The 19553-nt window shown below is 50.5% G+C and overlaps 1 protein-coding gene across 1 annotated transcript in view; it reads right to left on the reverse strand.

Moving 5' to 3' along the window:
- The window catches only part of KIRREL3 (kirre like nephrin family adhesion molecule 3), a 110353-nt gene extending 91105 nt beyond the window's left edge, over positions 1-19248 (reverse strand). Inside the window, exons 1-2 of the mRNA XM_068418138.1 lie at positions 19164-19248; positions 18953-19030 (exon numbers count right to left, since the gene is read on the reverse strand). Of these exons, the coding sequence (XP_068274239.1) occupies positions 18953-19030; positions 19164-19248 (163 nt within the window). The remainder of the gene's footprint in view (positions 1-18952; positions 19031-19163) is intronic.
- Positions 19249-19553: the final 305 nt, after the last annotated feature.

The following is a 19553-nucleotide window of genomic DNA, read 5'->3' on the forward strand; positions in this document are numbered from 1 at the left end:
CTGGCGAAGCTTGAGGCTGTGTCCTCTTGTCCTATCGCTGGTTGCCTGGGAGAAGAGGCCGACTCCCACTCGGCTACAACCTCCCTTCAGGTAGTTGTAGACTGCACTAAGGTCACCTCTGAGCCTCCTCTTCTCCAGGCTAAAAAACCCCAGCTCCCTCAGCCGTTCCTCGTAGGTCAGACCCTCCAGACCCTTCCCCAGCTTGGTCGCCCTCCTCTGGACTCGCTCAAACACCTCAACATCTTTCTTGAAGTGTGGGGCCCAGAACTGGACACAGGATTCAAGGGTCACTTGGTGATGGCCAGAGCCATGTCTTGCTCCTCCTTTCAGCTTCATGGAAGAGCAAAGAAAGGTACCTTGAGTCCAGCCCTCGCATCAGCTTTTCATTATTTTATTTTGCTTCCTTGGGGGAGAAAAAAAAAGAAATCTGTTTGAACAAAAATGTCAGTTTGGCCTTTTTTAGTTTGACTATGTAAGTCTGGCTCACGTGGTTCTGTACGCTTGATGCTGCTGAATTATACACTTACTAAAGGGTCACACACTGAGCTACGGAGGGCAAGAAGTGGGCTACGTTTAGGTGAAACCAAAGCCAAAACGATCCTGGGGGCAGGGACCACCCCAAGAAAAGCCGTGCCAACAGCCAGAGCTGAGTTTAAGCTCGGCCTCTGCATAACCCTTTGCCTCCCAGCGAGCCTGCACTTACACCTGAGCTCATCCCGCAGCGACGTCGGATATTTTCCTAATGCTGCTTCCAGAAGAAACATCAGCATCCCACTGTGTCCACCAAGCAGCTTCAAACAGGAGACAGAGAAATTTTGAATAAGATATTAGACCTTTTAGAAATCTTTTTGTCTATTAGTCACAGAGGCAAAAGAGATGTGAACTATCGAGTATTCCACTTGCTTTGATACCCACGTGAAATCCCAGCACTGCTTTCAAAGTCACCGGGAGTAGTTTGATCAGCCATGCAGAAAGGGCTTAAATGTCATCGTCTGCTCTGTTATTAGCTACCAATTGGGAAAGGTGTAAGATTATACTTACCGTGGGATATTTATTAGCAACCTCCTCCCAGCGCCAGCTTCCAGAATTACCTCTTGTGAGATTAAATTCCCCTTCTTAGTAGCTACACTGATAGAAAACAAACTAGCGTACTGCATCAAAGAATCACAAATAAGCTGTCCCCAAAAAGCAGCGTTCGAGCAACCGTACGGACTGGACTGCGCTGAATATTCAGCCTCAGCAGATGGCTCCTGGCCGTTCTGCTTTAACAACCTCCCGTGTACCTGCTGCCCAGATAAAAGCCGAGCTCGTAGGAAGCAGCGTTATCTTCTATTAGACAGAGCTGGGAAAAAAAAATAACCAGATGAGCTCTGGGGCACACAGGACTTTTCCTGGCTTGGAGATAGAAGCAGCGAAGAGAACTGGGTGGTGTTTTGCCACAGGGGCCAGCACACGAGGGTTTGCTCAGAGAAGCAGGCGAGGCTTCGCAGCGGGGAGCAGGATGCAAAGCTCGTTGCGTTGCTGAAGCTCACGGTGGACAGAAGAGGTGCGTGTGCTTCCTCCGTGATCGGGGCCAAAGCGAGCTACAAGCTCTGAGCCTCCCGCCGAGGCTGCTCGGGGTACAGGGATGCTGCCTGTTCTGGCTACAAAGGGAGGGCAACAGCAGCACAAGCACCACTGCAAACCCCGGGCCCGGCGCTGAGCAGCATCCCTCGCTCGAGCCAGGAGACGCTTTGCTCTCGTGAGCAGCGGGGATGAGATTTCCTCACATCGATCTGCCCGGAGGCCCCAGCTCCCACTGAAAATTGCCAACGACTCTAAGAAATATTTCGTTATCAGCGCTCCTGAGGAACCTGTCGCAGAATAATAAATTACCATTTGCTGGTCTGTCAAGGCGTCGCTGTCCTGGCACGGCTCCACACCGACGGGGAGCCCAGAGAAGAGGGGACGCTTCGGTAGCTCCAGCCAAGGCAGCTACAGATGCTTTCCTGATGCTATTTGTAGCCGACAAACAGCACTCACAAATAGGTCGGGGGGTGTTCAGCTGCAGGGGCCTTGCACAGACACTCCTGGGACCTAAACCCACCCGCATGAATCCACAAAAGGAGGAAAAGGAACTTTTTCCTTCTAAAATAACAGCTGATGCTCGAATTGGTGGGCAGCAAACTGCCCCCACCAAAGTCCCTCAGATAAAAATCCCTCAGGATTTGATCTCTTATGACCTTCTGAAATCTCTCAGGTGATCCCCCCAGTCCTGGATTACATGCGTCCCCCTTAGCCCACCCTTTGTTCCCAGATCAGGGCTGCTCTTTTGAAATACAGCCCTATAAATCTCAGAGTCAGAGGGCACGCAGGACACTCGTCCGTAGGAAAACGAGAAGGGTGAATAATCCATTTCACAAACGATGTGGAGATTTCAAAGTCTGGCTCTGCTCCTGGGAAGAGTGGCAACTGGAAGTTGTGAAGTCTACAGGGTGGAAAATTAGACCAAAGGGCTCGCCCTGGGTCACACCACGTTCCACTTCCATCCGCGTTTTGCAAAATCCGTTACGGCACGCTTTGAGTCACGGCGAGAAATCACAATGAAGATTCATTTCAGAACAGAAAATGCAGATAATACTAAAACTACTGAAAGATTCTGCTCCTTTCTTCCACCTTCTAGCCAAAGTCCCAGTGAAAACCCCATTCATAGAATCATAGAACCGTTTTGGTTGAAAGGCCCTTTAAGACCATCAAGTCCAACCCTTAACCCAACACTGCCAAGGCCACCACTAACCGTGTCCCTCAGCACCACATCTACACGGCTTTTAAATCCCTCCAGGGATGGGGACTCCACCACTGCCCTGGGCAGCCTGTGCCAGTGCTTGACAACCCTTTCGGTGAAGAAATTGTTCCTGATCTCCAATCGAAACCTCTCCTGACACAACTTGAGGCCGTTCCCTCTAGTCCTATCGCTTGTTACCTGGGAGAAGAGACCGACCCCACCTCGCTACACCCTCCTTTCAGGCAGTTGTAGAGAGCAAGAAGGTCTCCCCTCAGCCTCCTTTTCTCCAGGCTAAACACCCCCAGGTCCCTCAGCCGCTCCTCATCATACTTGTGCTCCAGACCCTTCACCAGCTCCGTTGCCCTTCTCTGGACTCGCTCCATCACACAAGCAGCTTTAATTCTGTCCCCCGTACCTTCCACTGCTTTAAACACGGTTCTGCCAAAGCTTATCACAAAATAGCCCAAACTTTCATCTATATATATACACCCACATCCTTCTCAAAATAAATTTGAGTGCAAGTAATCTCACCACAGATTGCAGAGATTATGCTCACCGTACAGATTTGGGAATTCACGCAAAGAACCATCAGCCAAGTTTCTCTCCAGGACTTTGTTTCCATCTTCGCAGGTGCCTGAGTTGCCATGATGCAAGATGCCCTCCAAGACACCTTCCCTGACTCAGAGATGCCTGGGTAGGGTATCAAACCCCACGTATTGAGGCAGGAAAATGTGAGAACAAGTCTTATGATTGCCGTGAAACGTTGAAAGGCCACTGTCTGCATGAAACATCGGCCGTGTTGCTTTTGGGGAGGCTCCTGGTCAGATTAGCTCTGTGATATTACAGATGCACCGAGGACTCACTCCAGCTCCCTGCTGTTTAGCTGAGCTGAGAAGCAGGGTGAGATTGCTTCGGGTTGTGCTGCGTGAATTACCAAGTCTGAAGGCGAAGGGGAATGAGAATTAGCAGGTTTCTGCTGTAATTATTGTTTGTTTGGATTTTTCCAAGCAGAAATGATTGTAAATATGTGTGCTTTTTTTTTTTTTTAAACATGCAAGATTCATATTTAGAGTTAAAACAAATCATTCTGAAGAACGGCCTAAAGTTAAGCAGATGCAATACACACAAAAGTGGCAAGGAAAAGAGAGGAGGAGGTAAGAGATGCTGAGATGAACAGACAGGGAGCAGATCATCGGCCGAGTAGGAAACGTTTCACGCACGTCCCCCTCCTCGTTACCCAAGGAAGGCACTTAAAAACTCATGTACTTTTCTATCCATACATGAAGACCTAATAAAATCTTCCCTCCCCTGACACACCACCTCTGCTACGGTATCCACAGACCCAGGGAAACGCCTACAAAGTGCGTTTATCCATTGCTCAGCCATCACGGAGGGGGCCAGTGACCTGCAGCATCGCCTACGACAACTGCCTCCTGCTTTTTGACTGGGATTTACCCAATAAAGCCACAAGCTGCACAAAATGAGAAGGAAACACAAATTCAGTCAATATTTATAGCCCTGTAACTGCTTTATCACCCCTGGGAGAAGCCCCAGGGAAGGGACGGCATCAGAAGGGGACTCAGATGTATTTAAACACAAGACTCCGCTGTTTGTTTTCTTACCAGCTCCTTCTCAATGGTCCCCACTGCCGAGTCAATGGCTTGCTTGTGCAAAACCCCAGGCCAAGAGCAGATTAGCACATTCCAACCTGCTGAGTTAATTAGCAGGTAATGAGAGATGCTCATCAATAAACACAGCTGTTGCTGAACCCCCCTCCTGGGTTGAGCCTCCATGCCTGCAGGACCTCGGAAGCTTTCCATCCCCTGACAAGCTCCACATGGCTCCCTTAGAAGATGATGTGCCACCCCAGAGCAGACAAACCCCCAGCCCTAGGCAGGGAGGCAAAGCTTTGGGAGAGTTCACACAACCAGCACAGCAACAAAACCTCTTTTTATTCAGGTTTTTAGTGGCGGGGGAGCTGGGGGAGATGCTTTTCCACGTGGTTTGCTGGTAAAGGATTCCTTCCCCAGCGTAGCATAGTGTAAAGCAGGGAGTCAAAACAAAAGGAACTTTATAATTATCATAGTACACTCTCTTACAGTGGAAATCTCTGAGGATTCCCCCCTCTTGAAACCTTATGAGTCCACAGCTGGGGATAGCAAACCTCCAGAGGGGGGAAAAAATAGTTAAAAATGCCTCTTTTACAGTTTCAACCACAAACTGCAAATGCAGGTGCTTTCTCAGGCTAAAATTCTGAGGAATGGGGAGAGGAAGAGTCTCAAAACTAGTAAGAGCCACACATTTAGCCAGTACCACCCCCATTTCTGACTCGAGGAACAGCCTCCTGCCTTCAGCCAGGCAGGAACGTAACCTGGTTAAGGCTTTAGGGACAGACACACAACCATCATCGTGATTTTTAAGCAGCAACGTGCAACACGGCGCCTTACGGCCTCCTATAAATTACTCGGCACCCGGCTGCCAGCTCAGCCTAAGCTCGATATTGCCTGCAGTAATTATTTGGATCAAATGCAGTTTATCTGCTTCATATTTGTGTTTCTGTGCTCTCTGGTAACTTATAAATGTCATTGCAGTGTTTATTTGTTATAATGAAACTTAATGACGTCTGAAACCAATGGCTGCGGTTGCGGGCTGCAGGTTTGAAGCAATCTCTTCATCTCAGGAGCAAGGAGGCCCAAAGATAACATTAAATTACCCGCTAGGAAAGGAAGATGTATGCAGACAGATATTCAGGCCCGTGTATTATTCATTGGAGAGATGACTAGCAATGAGCCACAGCGCCTGAGGCTACGGGCTCAAAGCATTGTCACCCAGCGAAGGCAAATGTTCCTGTCCAAGGGGAACTAGTTGTCAAGCCAGAAGCCCAAATGCATCTCAATCTGTTTTATTAAACCTTCCAAGGCTTGCTCGGTGCAAGACGCCCGTGTGAAACGGCTGGCAGAGAAGAAACGAGGTGGGGCTGCTGTAAAACGAAGCAGGGCTGGGTAGGAGAGAGAGGAACCAGCTTTGTGAGGCTTGAGTGGCAGCGGGGTGGCTCGGCAGCAGTGGTACCCCACCTCAGCCTGATGCTGGAGGCTGTTCTCCTTCCACACAAGGCCCAGCATAAACTTTTCTTGCCTTTGCTTCTGGCACTGCTCCTCTTCTGAATAATTTCCTCCCCTAGTTCCTATAGCTGTGTGTATTTATAGACCCTGGTCGTGTCTCCCCTTGAGCCTCCTCCAGACTATATAAGTTTACCTCCTCCAGTCTCTCCCTTCACAACCTGCTCTCTAATCCCTGGGCCATTCCTGCCACCACACTCAGCATTCTCCCCGGCTTTGCTCCACGCTCCGGGGCTGCAGGGACCCGCGCCACACACACGCTCTCCGGTGCCAGTCACATCACAGCCAGCACGGAGCCACGCAATTACCGATGCCTCATTACCTCGGGATCTGCTGAAGCAAAATGCCCGTGGCAACAGCCAGGAACATCTTTCCCCAAGCTCCCTCCTGGCTCTCGGGAGCACGGCAGGACCCAGGACAGCCAGCACCAGTTAACCCCTGTGGCACAGCCCAGCTCTGGTTTTGGAGCTGCTTCCCTTGACATGGGCACTGTAGGGTCTGGCTGATGCTGCCACATCTCTGGGCCATCAAAGGCTCAGGACACACTACTGCATTTCTCAGGAGTAAAGAAATAACATAATAGAATAGAATCACAGAACCATTTTGGTTGGGAAGAACTTTTAAGATCATCAAGTCCAACCGTTAACCCAGCACTGCCAAGGCCACCACTAACCCATGTCCCTCAGCACCACATCTACACGGCTTTTAAATCCTTCCAGGGATGGGGACTCCACCACTGCCCTGGGCAGCCTGTGCCAGTGCTTGACAACCCTTTTGGGGAAGAAATTGTTCCTGATCTCCAATCCAAACCTCCCCTGGCACAACTTGAAGCTGTTTCCTCTTGTCCTATCACTTGTTACCTGGGAGAAGAGACCGACCCCACCTCGCTACACCCTCCTTTCAGGCAGTTGTAGAGAGCGAGAAGGTCTCCCCTCAGCCTCCTTTTCTCCAGGCTAAACACCCCCAGGTCCCTCAGCTGCTCCTCATCACACTTGTGCTCCAGACCCTTCACCACCTTCGTTGCCCTTCTCTGGACTCGCTCCAGCACCTCAAGGTCTTGCTTGTAGTGAGGGGCCCAAAACTGCACCCAGGATTCAAGGTGCGGCCTCACCAGTGCTGAGTACAGGGGGACGATCCCTGCCCTAGTCCTGCTGGCCACACTAGTGCTGATACATCGCTAGCCCCTTCCCCACCAGGGCAGGGAGACTTTGAGGTCTCCAGGCTCTTTGTCTTCACCTGCTTCTCCTACACATGGTCAGACAGGTCTGGAAATGCCCCATGCTGCAGCCATCTGTCCTCAGCAACACAGCCGCTGCTTCTTCCTCGGAACCTAAGCAAAGCAGAGATATTCCTCCTGCATCGCCACGAACCTCTCTGCCTCCCAAGGCTGTTGTACCAACCCACTCCAAATCCCTACGCAACCCTGGGAATGCCAACATCTAGAGTTCCAGTCGTTTCACATGACTTTAGGAAAAGCTTGTTTCCACCTAAATACTCTGAGGAACAGCAGATGCAATGCATCTGTCACTTGGCCATCTCTGACCCTACCACCACCAAGGTCCCAGCCCTGCCACAACAGGCTCTCCAGGATACTCACCCTAATGGACAGGAGGTAATTCCTAGAGAGGTTCAATGCTACAAGCAAATGCCTGTCAATGCATTATTCACCGACCAACAGGAAAAGAAAAAAAGCCTGGGTAACTTATTTGATTAACCTCATCTGACCATCTGGATTAAAACCAGAAGCTATTATTGGCAGACGTGTTATCTGATGACAACTGACAAGAGAAATTAATCTTCATTACTTGCAATCCTTATGCAACCATTCCTAGAGAACCTCCTGCAAGGATCTCACCACGAGAGCTCATCCGAGACCCCATCTCCGAGCTCCCGACGAGCAGACAGGACCTCTCTGCGTTTCCAGCTGGGAGCACCGCAGATTAATGCACCTGCACCCAGCTTTTCGCAGCACCCAGAGCCTTGGCAGCAGCCTCCTGGATCTAACCTTGCTTAAAACCTCGGTGACATCAATTAATGAGAAGGAGAAGACTGTGTGGGGCCACCTGCAACGACCTTGCCTGAAAACCCTTGAAAAGGGAGTTAATTCTGGAATAATGGCTCGGGGAGGAGGGTTGTGGGTCCCGCCGTCTCCCAAGCAGCTATCGAAACAAACAAGTTGACAAATGAGTCTGTCTCTTAACGAAGCTGAAGCCAGAGTCAATACTCGGCCCTTCTATCAGGGCACAGATCAAAGATGGTCTCAAGGGCAAACGACCTTGGCGGGGGTGGGACAGCTGTCACTCGGAGGAGAGAAGGGATGGCACGGATGTGAAAAGGAGCAGCCTTGGAAGCGGAGGGAGACAAGGGCAACTTGCAGAAGAAGAAAGAAGATTTAAAAGGGGACAAAAGCAGAAGGCTGGGGGGAAGCCTTGCTTCCAGGCCTGACGTGCTCTTTCAGCAATTAAACCTGGCTATTAAGATCCTGGTGATCTCTCAGTCCTCTGCTCTCAGTGCTGCACATCCAGAGCAACATCCTCCTGAGAAAACCCTATTTCAGGTATTTTCTCTGCAGAGGCTTTCCTTCTCCTCCCCACCCCAGGTAAGGAAAGACTGAAATGGGGAAGGATCAAGGTTCCCCCATCTGTTTTCAAGACGTCTGTGCCGTTCCCTGCTGCAAGGCTGCCCTGTGTGGGAAGGGGCAGCCCTAAAGCGGTGGCTCAGAGGGTGCTGTGGACATTAACGGAGACAAGGGTACCGTAGGACTAAGCTGTCTGGTGAGAACTGTCCCTTGCACGAACGAATGGCTCTATCTGCAAGTGTCTGTTGATAGTGGGGGAGCCAATTTGGTTTTGGGGAAGATATCTCTCCATCCATTGTCCTGTTCAAACCTGAGTGTTGGAGGAAAGCCAGGAGGAAAGTGTTCCTCCTTCCTCGCTGTCCCAGTCTTTGCTACAGCAGAAAATCACCCCAAGTGATTGCTCCCCTCATCTAGCACAACATGGACTTCACCCTCAGCTGAAGACTTCTCCTGCCGCAGAGGCCAACACCCTCGTACCTCCCTGCCACGTCAGCTCCAAAAACCTCCGCCGGCAACTCAGCTCCCCCCGCTTCTCTTTGAAAACTTCTCGATCGAACGCTGGTCTAAGCTGATGGCAACAAAGACCCGGCCTACTTCTCTCCAGGTCAACCTAAATATTTCATTTAGCTTCTGAAGAAGTCAATTCCTTTCTCTCTTTCTTCCTTCCTTTATGTTAAATCTCAAAATGCATACCGTCTCTCATGAATATTGATGAGGATCATTAGTCACTGAACATTTCGCTTCCCTTCGCTTTCCCCCGTCTATATAAAACCTTCATCTTTGTTAAAGGGGAAAAAAAAAACAAAACCATCTCAAGTTATATCGCTGGATGTGTTTTAAGATTAGCCCCATTAATACATTTATAGATTAAGTAAATACCTCTGGGAGCAAACACTGGGCATAAAAGGATAACGTAGATACCAGCCCTGAGACTGCTGCTGCACTGGAGGTAATTGTTAAGGTTCGTGGTTTAAGTTCATTGCCTTGTGAAGGATCACAGGAGCAGCCCTGGGTACTAAATACCTGTCGTGTCGGCTGCCTGGCCACGGGGAATTGCACTCACCCCCCCTCACACATGCTCCCTATTTATCCTTCAGGTTTTCTGACCATGCCTGCTCCTTCTGTCTTCATCAACCTCAACTTGAAGGCTGCTAACGGACTTGGGCTTTATTGAGTGAATACAGATGGCAGGGTTTGGCCAGACACAGCAAAGAGCTTGGGAAGAAAAAGAACAGGACACACAGCATTCAACTTGATACTTTACAACAATATTTCACTATTTCCTTATGATATGAAGGGATTTTTAGAAGGGTTTAAAAACAAAACAAACCAAACCAACCCCAAAAGCCAGCCCAAACAAAGCAAGATATTTTGCCTGCCTTTAGTTGCAAGTCCTCTAGGATGGCAAGTTTCTGCTCACACTTGCACAGGAGATTTACTTTTACTGACTTGAGAGACGTTTTAACGTCAAGCCCGGCTGTTCATCAATACAGGTACATCTCAGAGTGGCACCTACAAGGCTGCAGCGGTTTTAATTGATATTCTAAGTGATAAAAACTTGGCAGTGCTTCATTGCTCCAGGCTCTGAAGCTGCATCCCGGCCATGCCTGCAGAAAGCATACTTGTGTGTCTGGTCCAGATCTCAAAGTTCCCTTTCCTGGAGGCAGGCAGGAACGAACCATGTGTCTCCTTGCAGTGCTTCGTAGAAAGCAGCACCACATTGCAGTGCCTGTGTCCCAGAAGGGCTCCCCAAAATGGTAGAAGAGATGCTCTTTCTCCAGCCTTGAGTAGGGATATACTGTCACCTTTCTGCCCTCTTCCTGAATCAAAGTCCAGGTCATTTTCTTGGAAGCAATGGCTTCCAGATACTTTGAGAAGCTGGAGGTTTCCACACGATCATGCTATTGTGTCCACGCCGGGAGGATTTATGGCATCATCAGAACCTGGCTTGGTGGGTCCACTAGGTTCTGGTCTGGTGGACACCATGTCAACAGTGTGACCTGTATTGCTGATGAAATACTGCCTGTCAGCAACCTCCCTGGTAGGGTCCTCATGGACACCAAGGGAGTAAAGCTAAATAACAGACCCCCGGGCTGCAGTGACAGCTCTGCAGAGAGGGGAAAATTATCAACAGATACACACGCTCGGAGGTAAACTCTGAGGGTAGCCTGGAGGCAGTGCAGAGATGAGAAAGCCGGAGTCATCGTCTTCAGAGGGAAGCCTTGCATCTCCTTAAAGTCTATCAGGAGGCAGAGGGAGCACGAATTAAAAAATAAACCACCCCAAACCCAAAGAGAGAACCAGCCAGCCAGGGTAAGGTGAAGTACAAGACCTTATCTCTGTCCTTTGTCACGTGTATCTTACAGGACAAGTGTTCCCCAACAGCTCGCTGCGTTCCTTAGGTGCACATCCCATTCCAAATGCCATTAAGGACCTAGAGGGGAGCGCAAGGGCAATGGGATCCCAGTAGCCAGGATATTCTAAAGCCCTCCTAGATATTGATCCATGCTTATTAAGCTTCCTGAAGTGTCTTTAGCAGGCCCTCCAGCCCCTGCAGAGGGACAGTACATAGATTCCAGTTGATCCCAGGTTCTTCCATACACACCTGCTGGCTGAACGGCAAGAGAAGCAGCTCCTGAATTATCTCATGCTGGTACTCGGGGAGCAAGGAAGTATTGTATTCATTTATTTAACACCACACTGCAATAGGTTTCCACAGGGGACCGCTACTCAAATCAATAGATAAAATTATACCCTTAGACCATTAACTGCTACTACACCACCGTTGCCATAAAACTCGCGAGCGCCGTATCAGATTTATAAGCAGCAGAGCTGCTCAGCTGCGCTGCAACTGCTGTAGGGAGCTGGAGCATCAGGAACAGGCTCTGCTCCCCCTCTCCAAAGCAGCAGTAAGATGGGGAGGTGTTGCCTATCCTGCCTGAACGGAGCGGTGCAGAGCACATCGGATCCTTCTCAGCAGCATCCTTGGAAAAGTGTACTCTGCCCTGGTGAGGCCACATTTGCAATGTTGTGTCCAGTTCTGGGCCCCTCAGTTCAGGAAGGATGGGAACTGCTAGAGAGAGTCCAGCGCAGAGCCACGGAGATGATTAAGGGGGTGGAACATCTCCCTTATGAGGAGAGGCTGAGGGAGCTGGGTCTCTTTAGCTTGGAGAAGAGGAGACTGAGGGGTGACCTCATTAATGTTTATAAATATGGAAAGGGCAAGTGTCATGAGGATGGAGCCAGGCTCTTCTCAGTGACATCCACCGACAGGACAAGGGGCAATGGGTGCAAGCTGGAACACAGGAGGTTCCACATAAATATGAGGAAAAACTTCTTTACGGTGAGGGTGACCGAACACTGGCACAGGCTGCCCAGAGAGGTTGTGGAGTCTCCTTCTCTGGAGACATTCAAAACCCGCCTGGACGCGTTCCTGTGTGATATGGTCTAGGCAATCCTGCTCCAGCAGGGGGATTGGACTAGATGATCTTTTGAGGTCCCTTCCAATCCCTAACAGTCTGTGATTCTGTGCATGATGGATTTCACCAGCGAGGACTTGGCTCACAGCAGCGTACGCCTCTCCAGTGAGGTCCTGCACTTTACCCAGCTTTCCAGCTGACCCGACCCAGGCAAAGCCTCCCCTTGACACTAGACAAAAAGCCAGCTTGTTTGCTGTTTTTTCCTCAGGTTTCACTTCCATCCCTGCCTTGTTTAGCTAACAGCCACACAAAGCATCACAGAAATATCAATGAGACCTCTGCTGATAACCGTGCGTCTTTAACAACTGCTCTGGAGCTCGCTCCAGCCACTCGCCTCTTCCTTTGGCAGATAAAGAACAAAAGGCGCAACGCAGCTTACACAGGAGATGCCTTCCCTCATCGATTGTGATTGCATCTTCACGGGGAGACACAAGTGACAACGCGAGGGGTAAGGCGAGCTTCCCTGTCACACTGCTGCCAAGCCCTGGAGGAGACAGCACCTTTATTGGCGATGAGGGCAGAGTCAGCAATGCAAAGTTGGCCCTGCATCCCACAGGGAGCTCTGGAGATCAGCTGATAACAAATCCCAGTAGATTTTGTGCCAGGGATCCTCTAGCTTTGCAGAAATCCCACTCCCAGGTTGCAGACTGATGCAAAGCCTCAGAGGACAAACTGCAAGAAGACACTGGGATGCTCAAGAAGATGCTCAAGTTGTTTATGGGCTCTTGAGCTTCACCGTTGGCAAAAGCAGGTTGAGCAGAGCCAACGCTGCCTGAGCTAAAGCAAGGAACACGTTACAGGTCTGGTCCCAAAGGACAGACCCTTTCCACCACCCAGCTAAAGAACAGAGGGGAATTTGAGCGTCCCCAGCAGCACAAAGTCTCTGGGCATCTGGTAGATGAGAGAGGTCACTTTTTACAGCGATAAGAAGGGCTGGCTCTGCTTTATCCTTGAGAGCGAGGAAGATTCATGCTCAGCCTGTGCTGCTGCAGATGTAAAAGTCACTTGTGAGATCCAGATTAAGCGTCCCCATAAATCCAAAGCAATTCTGGGGCAGCAACTGCCTTGCTGGGCTGCTAATGGGTGGCACGAATACGTCCCTGTGTCTCAATGCCACGCTGGGACTGAACTGGGCACAGATCTATCTACAGCCCAAAGAAGAGCGAAGCATCCAGGCCCTGTGCCCACCAGCACATCCTGAGCTTCAACATTTAGGACGTGTTTTAAAGCCTAAACCCAGTTTTGGGTTTAAATCCATCTCCTTTCCTCTCTGTCCTTCTTGCTATTGGATTTTACCCATCTCAGCATCACTGCCCCAGCACCCCACTAACCTCCACGCTCCCTCCCGCAGCCGAGAGCTGCTGCAAAGGTACCCACAGGCCTCCTTCTTGCAAGAGCTGCAGATTCCCTTGGAGAAGCTATTAAGAAGCAGTCGAACAGAGCAACCTTTCATTGACAAGTCACTCGGCCCTTTAAATGATCTCCAAATAGTGTTTTCTTTTTATTGCTTTCTGCAGTTTAACAGCCTTGGTCGCAAGTTACTTTGGCTTATGATAAACTCCAGATCTATAACGCTTCTATTCTCTCCCTCTTTGGTCTCTCTTGCCCGCTTCTTCTTTATGTTTTTATTAAAAAAAGATCCAGGAAAACAGATAGCAGATTAAAAGGGAAACAAATTGAAAAGGGTCAAATGTATCTTGCTTAGATGACAGCCACCCCATTAGATACTTTTAAACAGGACAAATAATCCGTTCAGAAGCACAAGTGGGCTTTTACATTTATTCTAAATTACAAAGCAAATGACTGCAGCCTCAAATGGAAGCACTGCCTAATTGCGCTAATATCTCACTAATTCCAGCACCAAGGAATGGGGGGGAAAAAACTAACGATTTTCACCATTTTCCCAATTATTTAATTTAGACCAAGGTACATTATGCAAACCCTGGGTTGAGCTTCCTCCCCATTTCGTGATCTATGGCAAGGACGAATTCCAATTATTAATAATGGAGGAGCTATAATTATTCTAAGGATGGGTACAAGATAATTATAAGTCATAAAACCAGCTTTCATATGCATACACAATTCTCTCCCCAGGTCTAGCAGAACCAAAACCTATCTGCGGACTAGAGATACGCTGATGTCCAAGGCAAAAAAAAAAACCCATCCAGAGCGGTTCATGAGCACAAAGCCACAGCTGATACCACCAGGCAGGGACAGGCAAGGCAGGGGCTGATCCAAATCACCCCGACTAGCTGCAGCCTGCAAGGATGCACGAGCCATGGCAAGGAGAGCAGGCTGGTGGCTCTGCTTTGGTTCAGGCCACCATTGTCATCACCCCTCTGGCCCAACCCCGACCAACAAGAGCCATCAGAGCTTTGCATGAGTCCCAGCACCTTTAAATACAACTCCAAACCTTGTGAACCAAAGCGCTGAGGTGAGCTTTGTGGCTCAGACTGCACAACTTAACTCCTCACCCTCCATCCTCCCAAGGTTTGCCTTACGCTGACCAACAGCCCCACAACATCCACGTGGCAGAAAAACCTGCCTTAGGTTCCGACAGCCCTTCTCTGAGCAGATTTCTACGGTCGTTACCCGGCAGATATGATTTGCTAAGCAACACCCTCTCCCAATTAAAGGCTCGTTGCTGTGCGGAGCTGCGGCTCTGCAGTAACGGCTGCTGCTCTTGCAGGGCTTTGTTTAGTGAACGGAGACACCTTGAACGCAGAGAACTACAGAGCAGATTCTGCTTCCAGCCACGATGCCAACGGAGGGCAGCTGCTGCCAGAGATAACTCCGGCACATCCCCTCTCCTGGCACACACCGGTGTTTGCATCCACAGCGGCCATACCGAGGAGACTGCCTGCAGATTAAGGGACAGCTGTTAGCCTCCTGCCTGTCCCTACCCGGCGGTGGGGATGCGAGCGAAGCACAAAGCAGGGCTGTAAGCCAAGCAGGGAGCTGAAGAGAGGGAGTTTGTCCTTCCTTGAGCACAGATCATTAACCATTAGCTGGTCCAGGAGGAGGACGCTGCACCAAGTCCTTCTTCTGTCCCTTTTCCCACCCACGCCTGCTTTCACCACCCAACTTTGGGCACGAGGATGAAGCCCACCCTTCCCCTCCACACTGAGGGCTGGGCCCACCCTGCAGAGATGCCACCTCCTCGCTGCACAGGAGGACATGAGAGCCAGCAAAGTGCCCAGAAAGGGAGATGAAAGGAGGGGAGTGAGCTGCTCTGCTCCTGCCTGCCTGTGGGGAGAGGGTTGTAGGCACCTTCCAGCAGCCGACGGCTGGCGGAACAGGTGGTGAAGGAGAAGGCTGACACCTCTCAGCGCTTAATCGTTCCCGTTAGTAGCTTTATGAATGGCAGCCAAAAAGTGCCATAATTGCTGCAGCGACGCTTGCTAATGACTCGTGTTAGATCTGGCAAGAAGTCAAAGGCAGGAGAGGAGAAGAAAAATAGCAGGAGGAAGATCGACACCTGAATACCTGCCTTTGACCACCGCAGAGGAGAGCAGAGCAAGCCCAACTTGGGACCCGTGGCTATGGACAGGGGAGCAGGGAGGGATTTTGCAGCACATCCCTTGCCTTCCCTTGGGAAGGGATGAGAACTGAACATGAAGGGGAAGAGGGAATAGAAAAACAAGCCTCAATTTTCAGGTTAGTTCAGGATCCTTATTTGTGGGGGACTAAGGCAACCCACCTCAGATACCACCAAAAATCACCTTGAGCCAGGACAGCACAAGCCCTGGGGAAAGCAGAGTAACTCAGCTTGCCGCCCCCACAGAATCAATGAGGTTGGAAGAGCCCACTGGGATCATCGAGTCCAACCATTGCCCTGACACCACCATGGCAACTAGACCATGGCACTAAGTGCCACGTCCAGTCTTTTCTTAAACCCCTCCAGAGATGGTGACTCCACCACCTCCCTGGGCAGCCCCTTCCAATGGCTAATGACCCTTGCTGAGAAGAAATGCTTCCTAATGTTCAACCTGAACCTCCCCTGGCATCACCTCTGTTGCATGCCATGTGCCTCGGGATGTCCAGTCCACAAGCTGTGGCTCCCACCGTGGCCAGGGGAGAGCTGTTCCCGAGGAGGAATCCAGCCCCTCGTGAGCCAAGAGCGCGCTCCTCCCCATTATGTATCTGTTTGAGTGTTAACAAACAGTCGGCAGCATCTGATTGAGTGGGTTATTAGCAGAATGAAGACAGATGGTGGAGGATTAACTCCAAAGCGTCTTTATTGCAAGGCTGTCGTTACAGACAGCTCTACCTCTCTCTCCCTCTGTCTACAACTGTCACCAGCTTAATTTCACCCTACAACTCACCGCCGTGCACCAAACAGCGATCCCAGCGTGCAGACAAGGCAATCGTCAATCACAGCAAAAGGATAAGCACCGAGCAGCCACGCTGGAGCAGCACCTCCCCACTCCCCAGCCCACACCCCCCCCCCAAATCCTGCCCAAATCCAGCACCTTCCCTGGGGGGGGCTTCACAGGGGCAATAAAGCGAGAGGGAAATCGCACCCGATGCGGCGCAGCGGTGCCAGCTGAGGGGGCAGCACCCAAATCATTTCTGCCTTGCACCTCACCAGCGGTGCTGGCAGCAGCCCGGGCTGCTCTGTTGCCCCCAACACCTCACCCAGACCTGTTTTTTCATGACACAGGTTGATATACATTGATATGAGGAACTGATAAGCGCTACCCAGCGCTGACAGAGGCAAGTTCTCAGACACTTATTTTGGCTTCTCACCCTGAAAAGCCTGCATTTGCAATCCATTGTGTTGAGGGACATCCATTCCTACCAAAGACCTTTGCTGGGCATGGCCATGAAGCATCTGTAAGCCACCACATCTATTTTATCCTTCTGGGAGAGGTTGCTACACTGGCCTGCAAGCGCCTGGCTTGGACCTTCTCCATGGGGACAGCCAAGAGAAGCACTTTCCCACCAACAAGCCATTCCTCCACGCTGACAACGCCTCTAAGTCCTCTTGTGCTTCTCCACCTACGAGTGCATTGTGTAGATGTCTCCGTTAAGTGACAGCAAGGTTCTAATGATCCCTGTAATTACCCATTTCCACTATGACGGAGCCCCCAAACCTCATAATTATCCGATTGCCCCACTGCCTACCTCTGCTTTCAGTTCCTTCAGCCACCCTGTAATTATTAACAGGGCTATTCATTAGCACTAAAAAGAGGGAAAGCTCTCACTTGACAAAAATATCAAAGGGAAGCTGTCTCTCTCCTTACCCCTGCAAGGGAAGTGGCCCAAAGAGTCTGGCTCAGGTACTTTGGGCAGGAAATACCTTCGCTGTACCTCTGCAGATGACCAGGCATCTGAGACCCCCTCCCTTGGCTCACATGGCATATCCGTGCCGAAATCCACCAAAAACCTGAGAGGTTGAAGGCTGCAATTGTCATCCCGAACTGCCTCTAGTGAAAACACAAGTCCTAAGTGGTCTTTGTAGCCATGGAAATCCCCTGACTTTGGTTTTGGCAGATTGTACCTTTAAATGTAATGGTCCTGCAGCCCGCGGGGGCCAGGAACTCGCCGGCTGCTCAGCGCCAGGCCGGCACACTTTGTTCCCTTCCCCACACAAAGGCTTTACTTTTGGCCTTTCATGTTTCTTTGTTCTCTCCACACAAAGCCACGTTCAGCCTGAAAAGGGGGCTCGCTTCGTAGGCGGACGCAGGCTTTGAATTCACTGGGGGGGGAACAGGAGCTTCTGTGAATGATCCCAAGGGATCGGCAGGATGCCCAGGTGTGCTCAGGGTCCTGCTGGTTCTCAGCCACCCTGTGAGCATCCCTGGGGTGCTCCTGCCCATCTGAGCACAGCCATGGACAGCCTCTCCCAGAGGTTTGAGGGACAGGAAGGTATCGAGAGAGAGACTGCACCTTCTCACAGCGCTTGGACAAGATTCTACCACCCATTCTCCTAAGGGACAGCCCCTTCCCCTTAAAAACATACTCTAATCACTGTTTAAAAAGCATGTGGTAATTAACAAGCATGAGGTGAAGTCTTGTGAAGTCCTTTCCCCATGTTAGCAGCTCAGTATCAGGGCTCCTGGGAAGCTGAAGGAACCTTTGATCTTCTAACTGATATTTGAGCCATAAACTTGCCCCCATGAGAGTTTTACCCCACAGAAGCTAATGCACCTTTAACTCTAACTAACTGCTGGGTGATACACCATCCCATGCAAGCGAAAGGAAGCACAGCAGGGCAAAATCATTTCCAATCAAAGCCCAAAACACAGACTAAATCCATATTTAGATCAAGTTTGCACTCCCCAGAGTAACCTCACAGCAGCCAAACTCTCCTTGACGCACCCTCAAGACTCTCCCCTCTCCCAGAGCTCCAGGACCTTTAATCCTTCCCTGATGCAGCGTCAGAGATGGTGCAGCACCAGGGTTTGCTCCTGAAAAAGCAGCCAAGCAACGAAGCCACCAGAAGCAAGGATGCCAATTCTTCCAAGCGTAAATAGTTTATGTTTAGTTATTATGCTTCGTAATTATTTATGGTATTTCTATGGATTAATCAATGCTCATAAAGCACTTGGGGGGGATGACTAGAATATAAATAGGGAAATTTTAGCGAGATCTCTGGCAGAGTGCAGGGGTTTGACAAACAAGGGAACAGCCCCTCTGAGGGCTGCAAAGGCCCTGAAAACTGGTGCTCTGAAGGTGTCACGGTGAGGCACTACCACCCAACTAGAATAAAAAGCCCCGACGCAGCAACTGCTGGAAGAGCTTCCCACGTGACAAATCCTTTCCATGGGAAAAGACAGTGGATTTTGGATGTATGGAACTAAGAAGCTCCTGCTCTTCTCTTGCAGCTTCATGCAAGGAGCTTCCCACATCCATGCCTGCTAAGAGGTTTCAGAGATCAAAGGAGAACGGGGATTTTCTCCTTGGTGTGAACAAGAACCTAGCACGTTCCTAGTGGTAGCGCATCCACGTCCCTTGCAATAAGATTACTAAAGAGGAAGGAAGAACAGAAGGTGGGGAAGCCGCTCACCTTCAGTCATCCTGCGGTACTTCTCCTTGTACATGAACCCCAGTACTAGGCAGCATCCTCTTCCTGGGAGCCCCAGTTCTGCAAGAGAAGAGAGAGTGACGTTAGAAGACTAGGCTGGGGGCAAGAGCAAGCACGTGGGGATGCTGCAGGGAGCAAATCCTGCTGGGTAAAGCGCCAGCCAGGCAGGCTGAACTCTGCTGGGGTCCCAAACCGACTGCTTCCAGCTGCTGCTGCGCTGCTCCACTTCGCCACGTGTATCTAGAGACAGGAGGGTCACCATCCCCTCCCTTGCCCATTTCTTATCTGCTCCTCTACGCTAAGAGGGAAGGAGCTGCCGGAAGGCTGCGCAGCCATTCAGAGGGACCTGGACAGGCTGGAGAGTTGGGCGGGGAGAAATTTAATGAAATATAACAAGGGCAAGTGTAGAGTCCTGCATCTGGGCAAGAACAACCCCATGTACCAGTACAAGTTGGGGGCAGACCTGTTGGAGACCAGCATAGGGGAAAGGGACCTGGGGGTCCTAGTGGACAACAGGATGACCATGAGCCAGCAGTGTGCCCTTGTGGCCAAGAAGGCCAATGGCATCCTGGGCTGTATTAGA

This window comes from Nyctibius grandis, chromosome 25 (assembly GCF_013368605.1).
Source record: "Nyctibius grandis isolate bNycGra1 chromosome 25, bNycGra1.pri, whole genome shotgun sequence".
Lineage (NCBI taxonomy): Eukaryota > Metazoa > Chordata > Aves > Nyctibiiformes > Nyctibiidae > Nyctibius > Nyctibius grandis.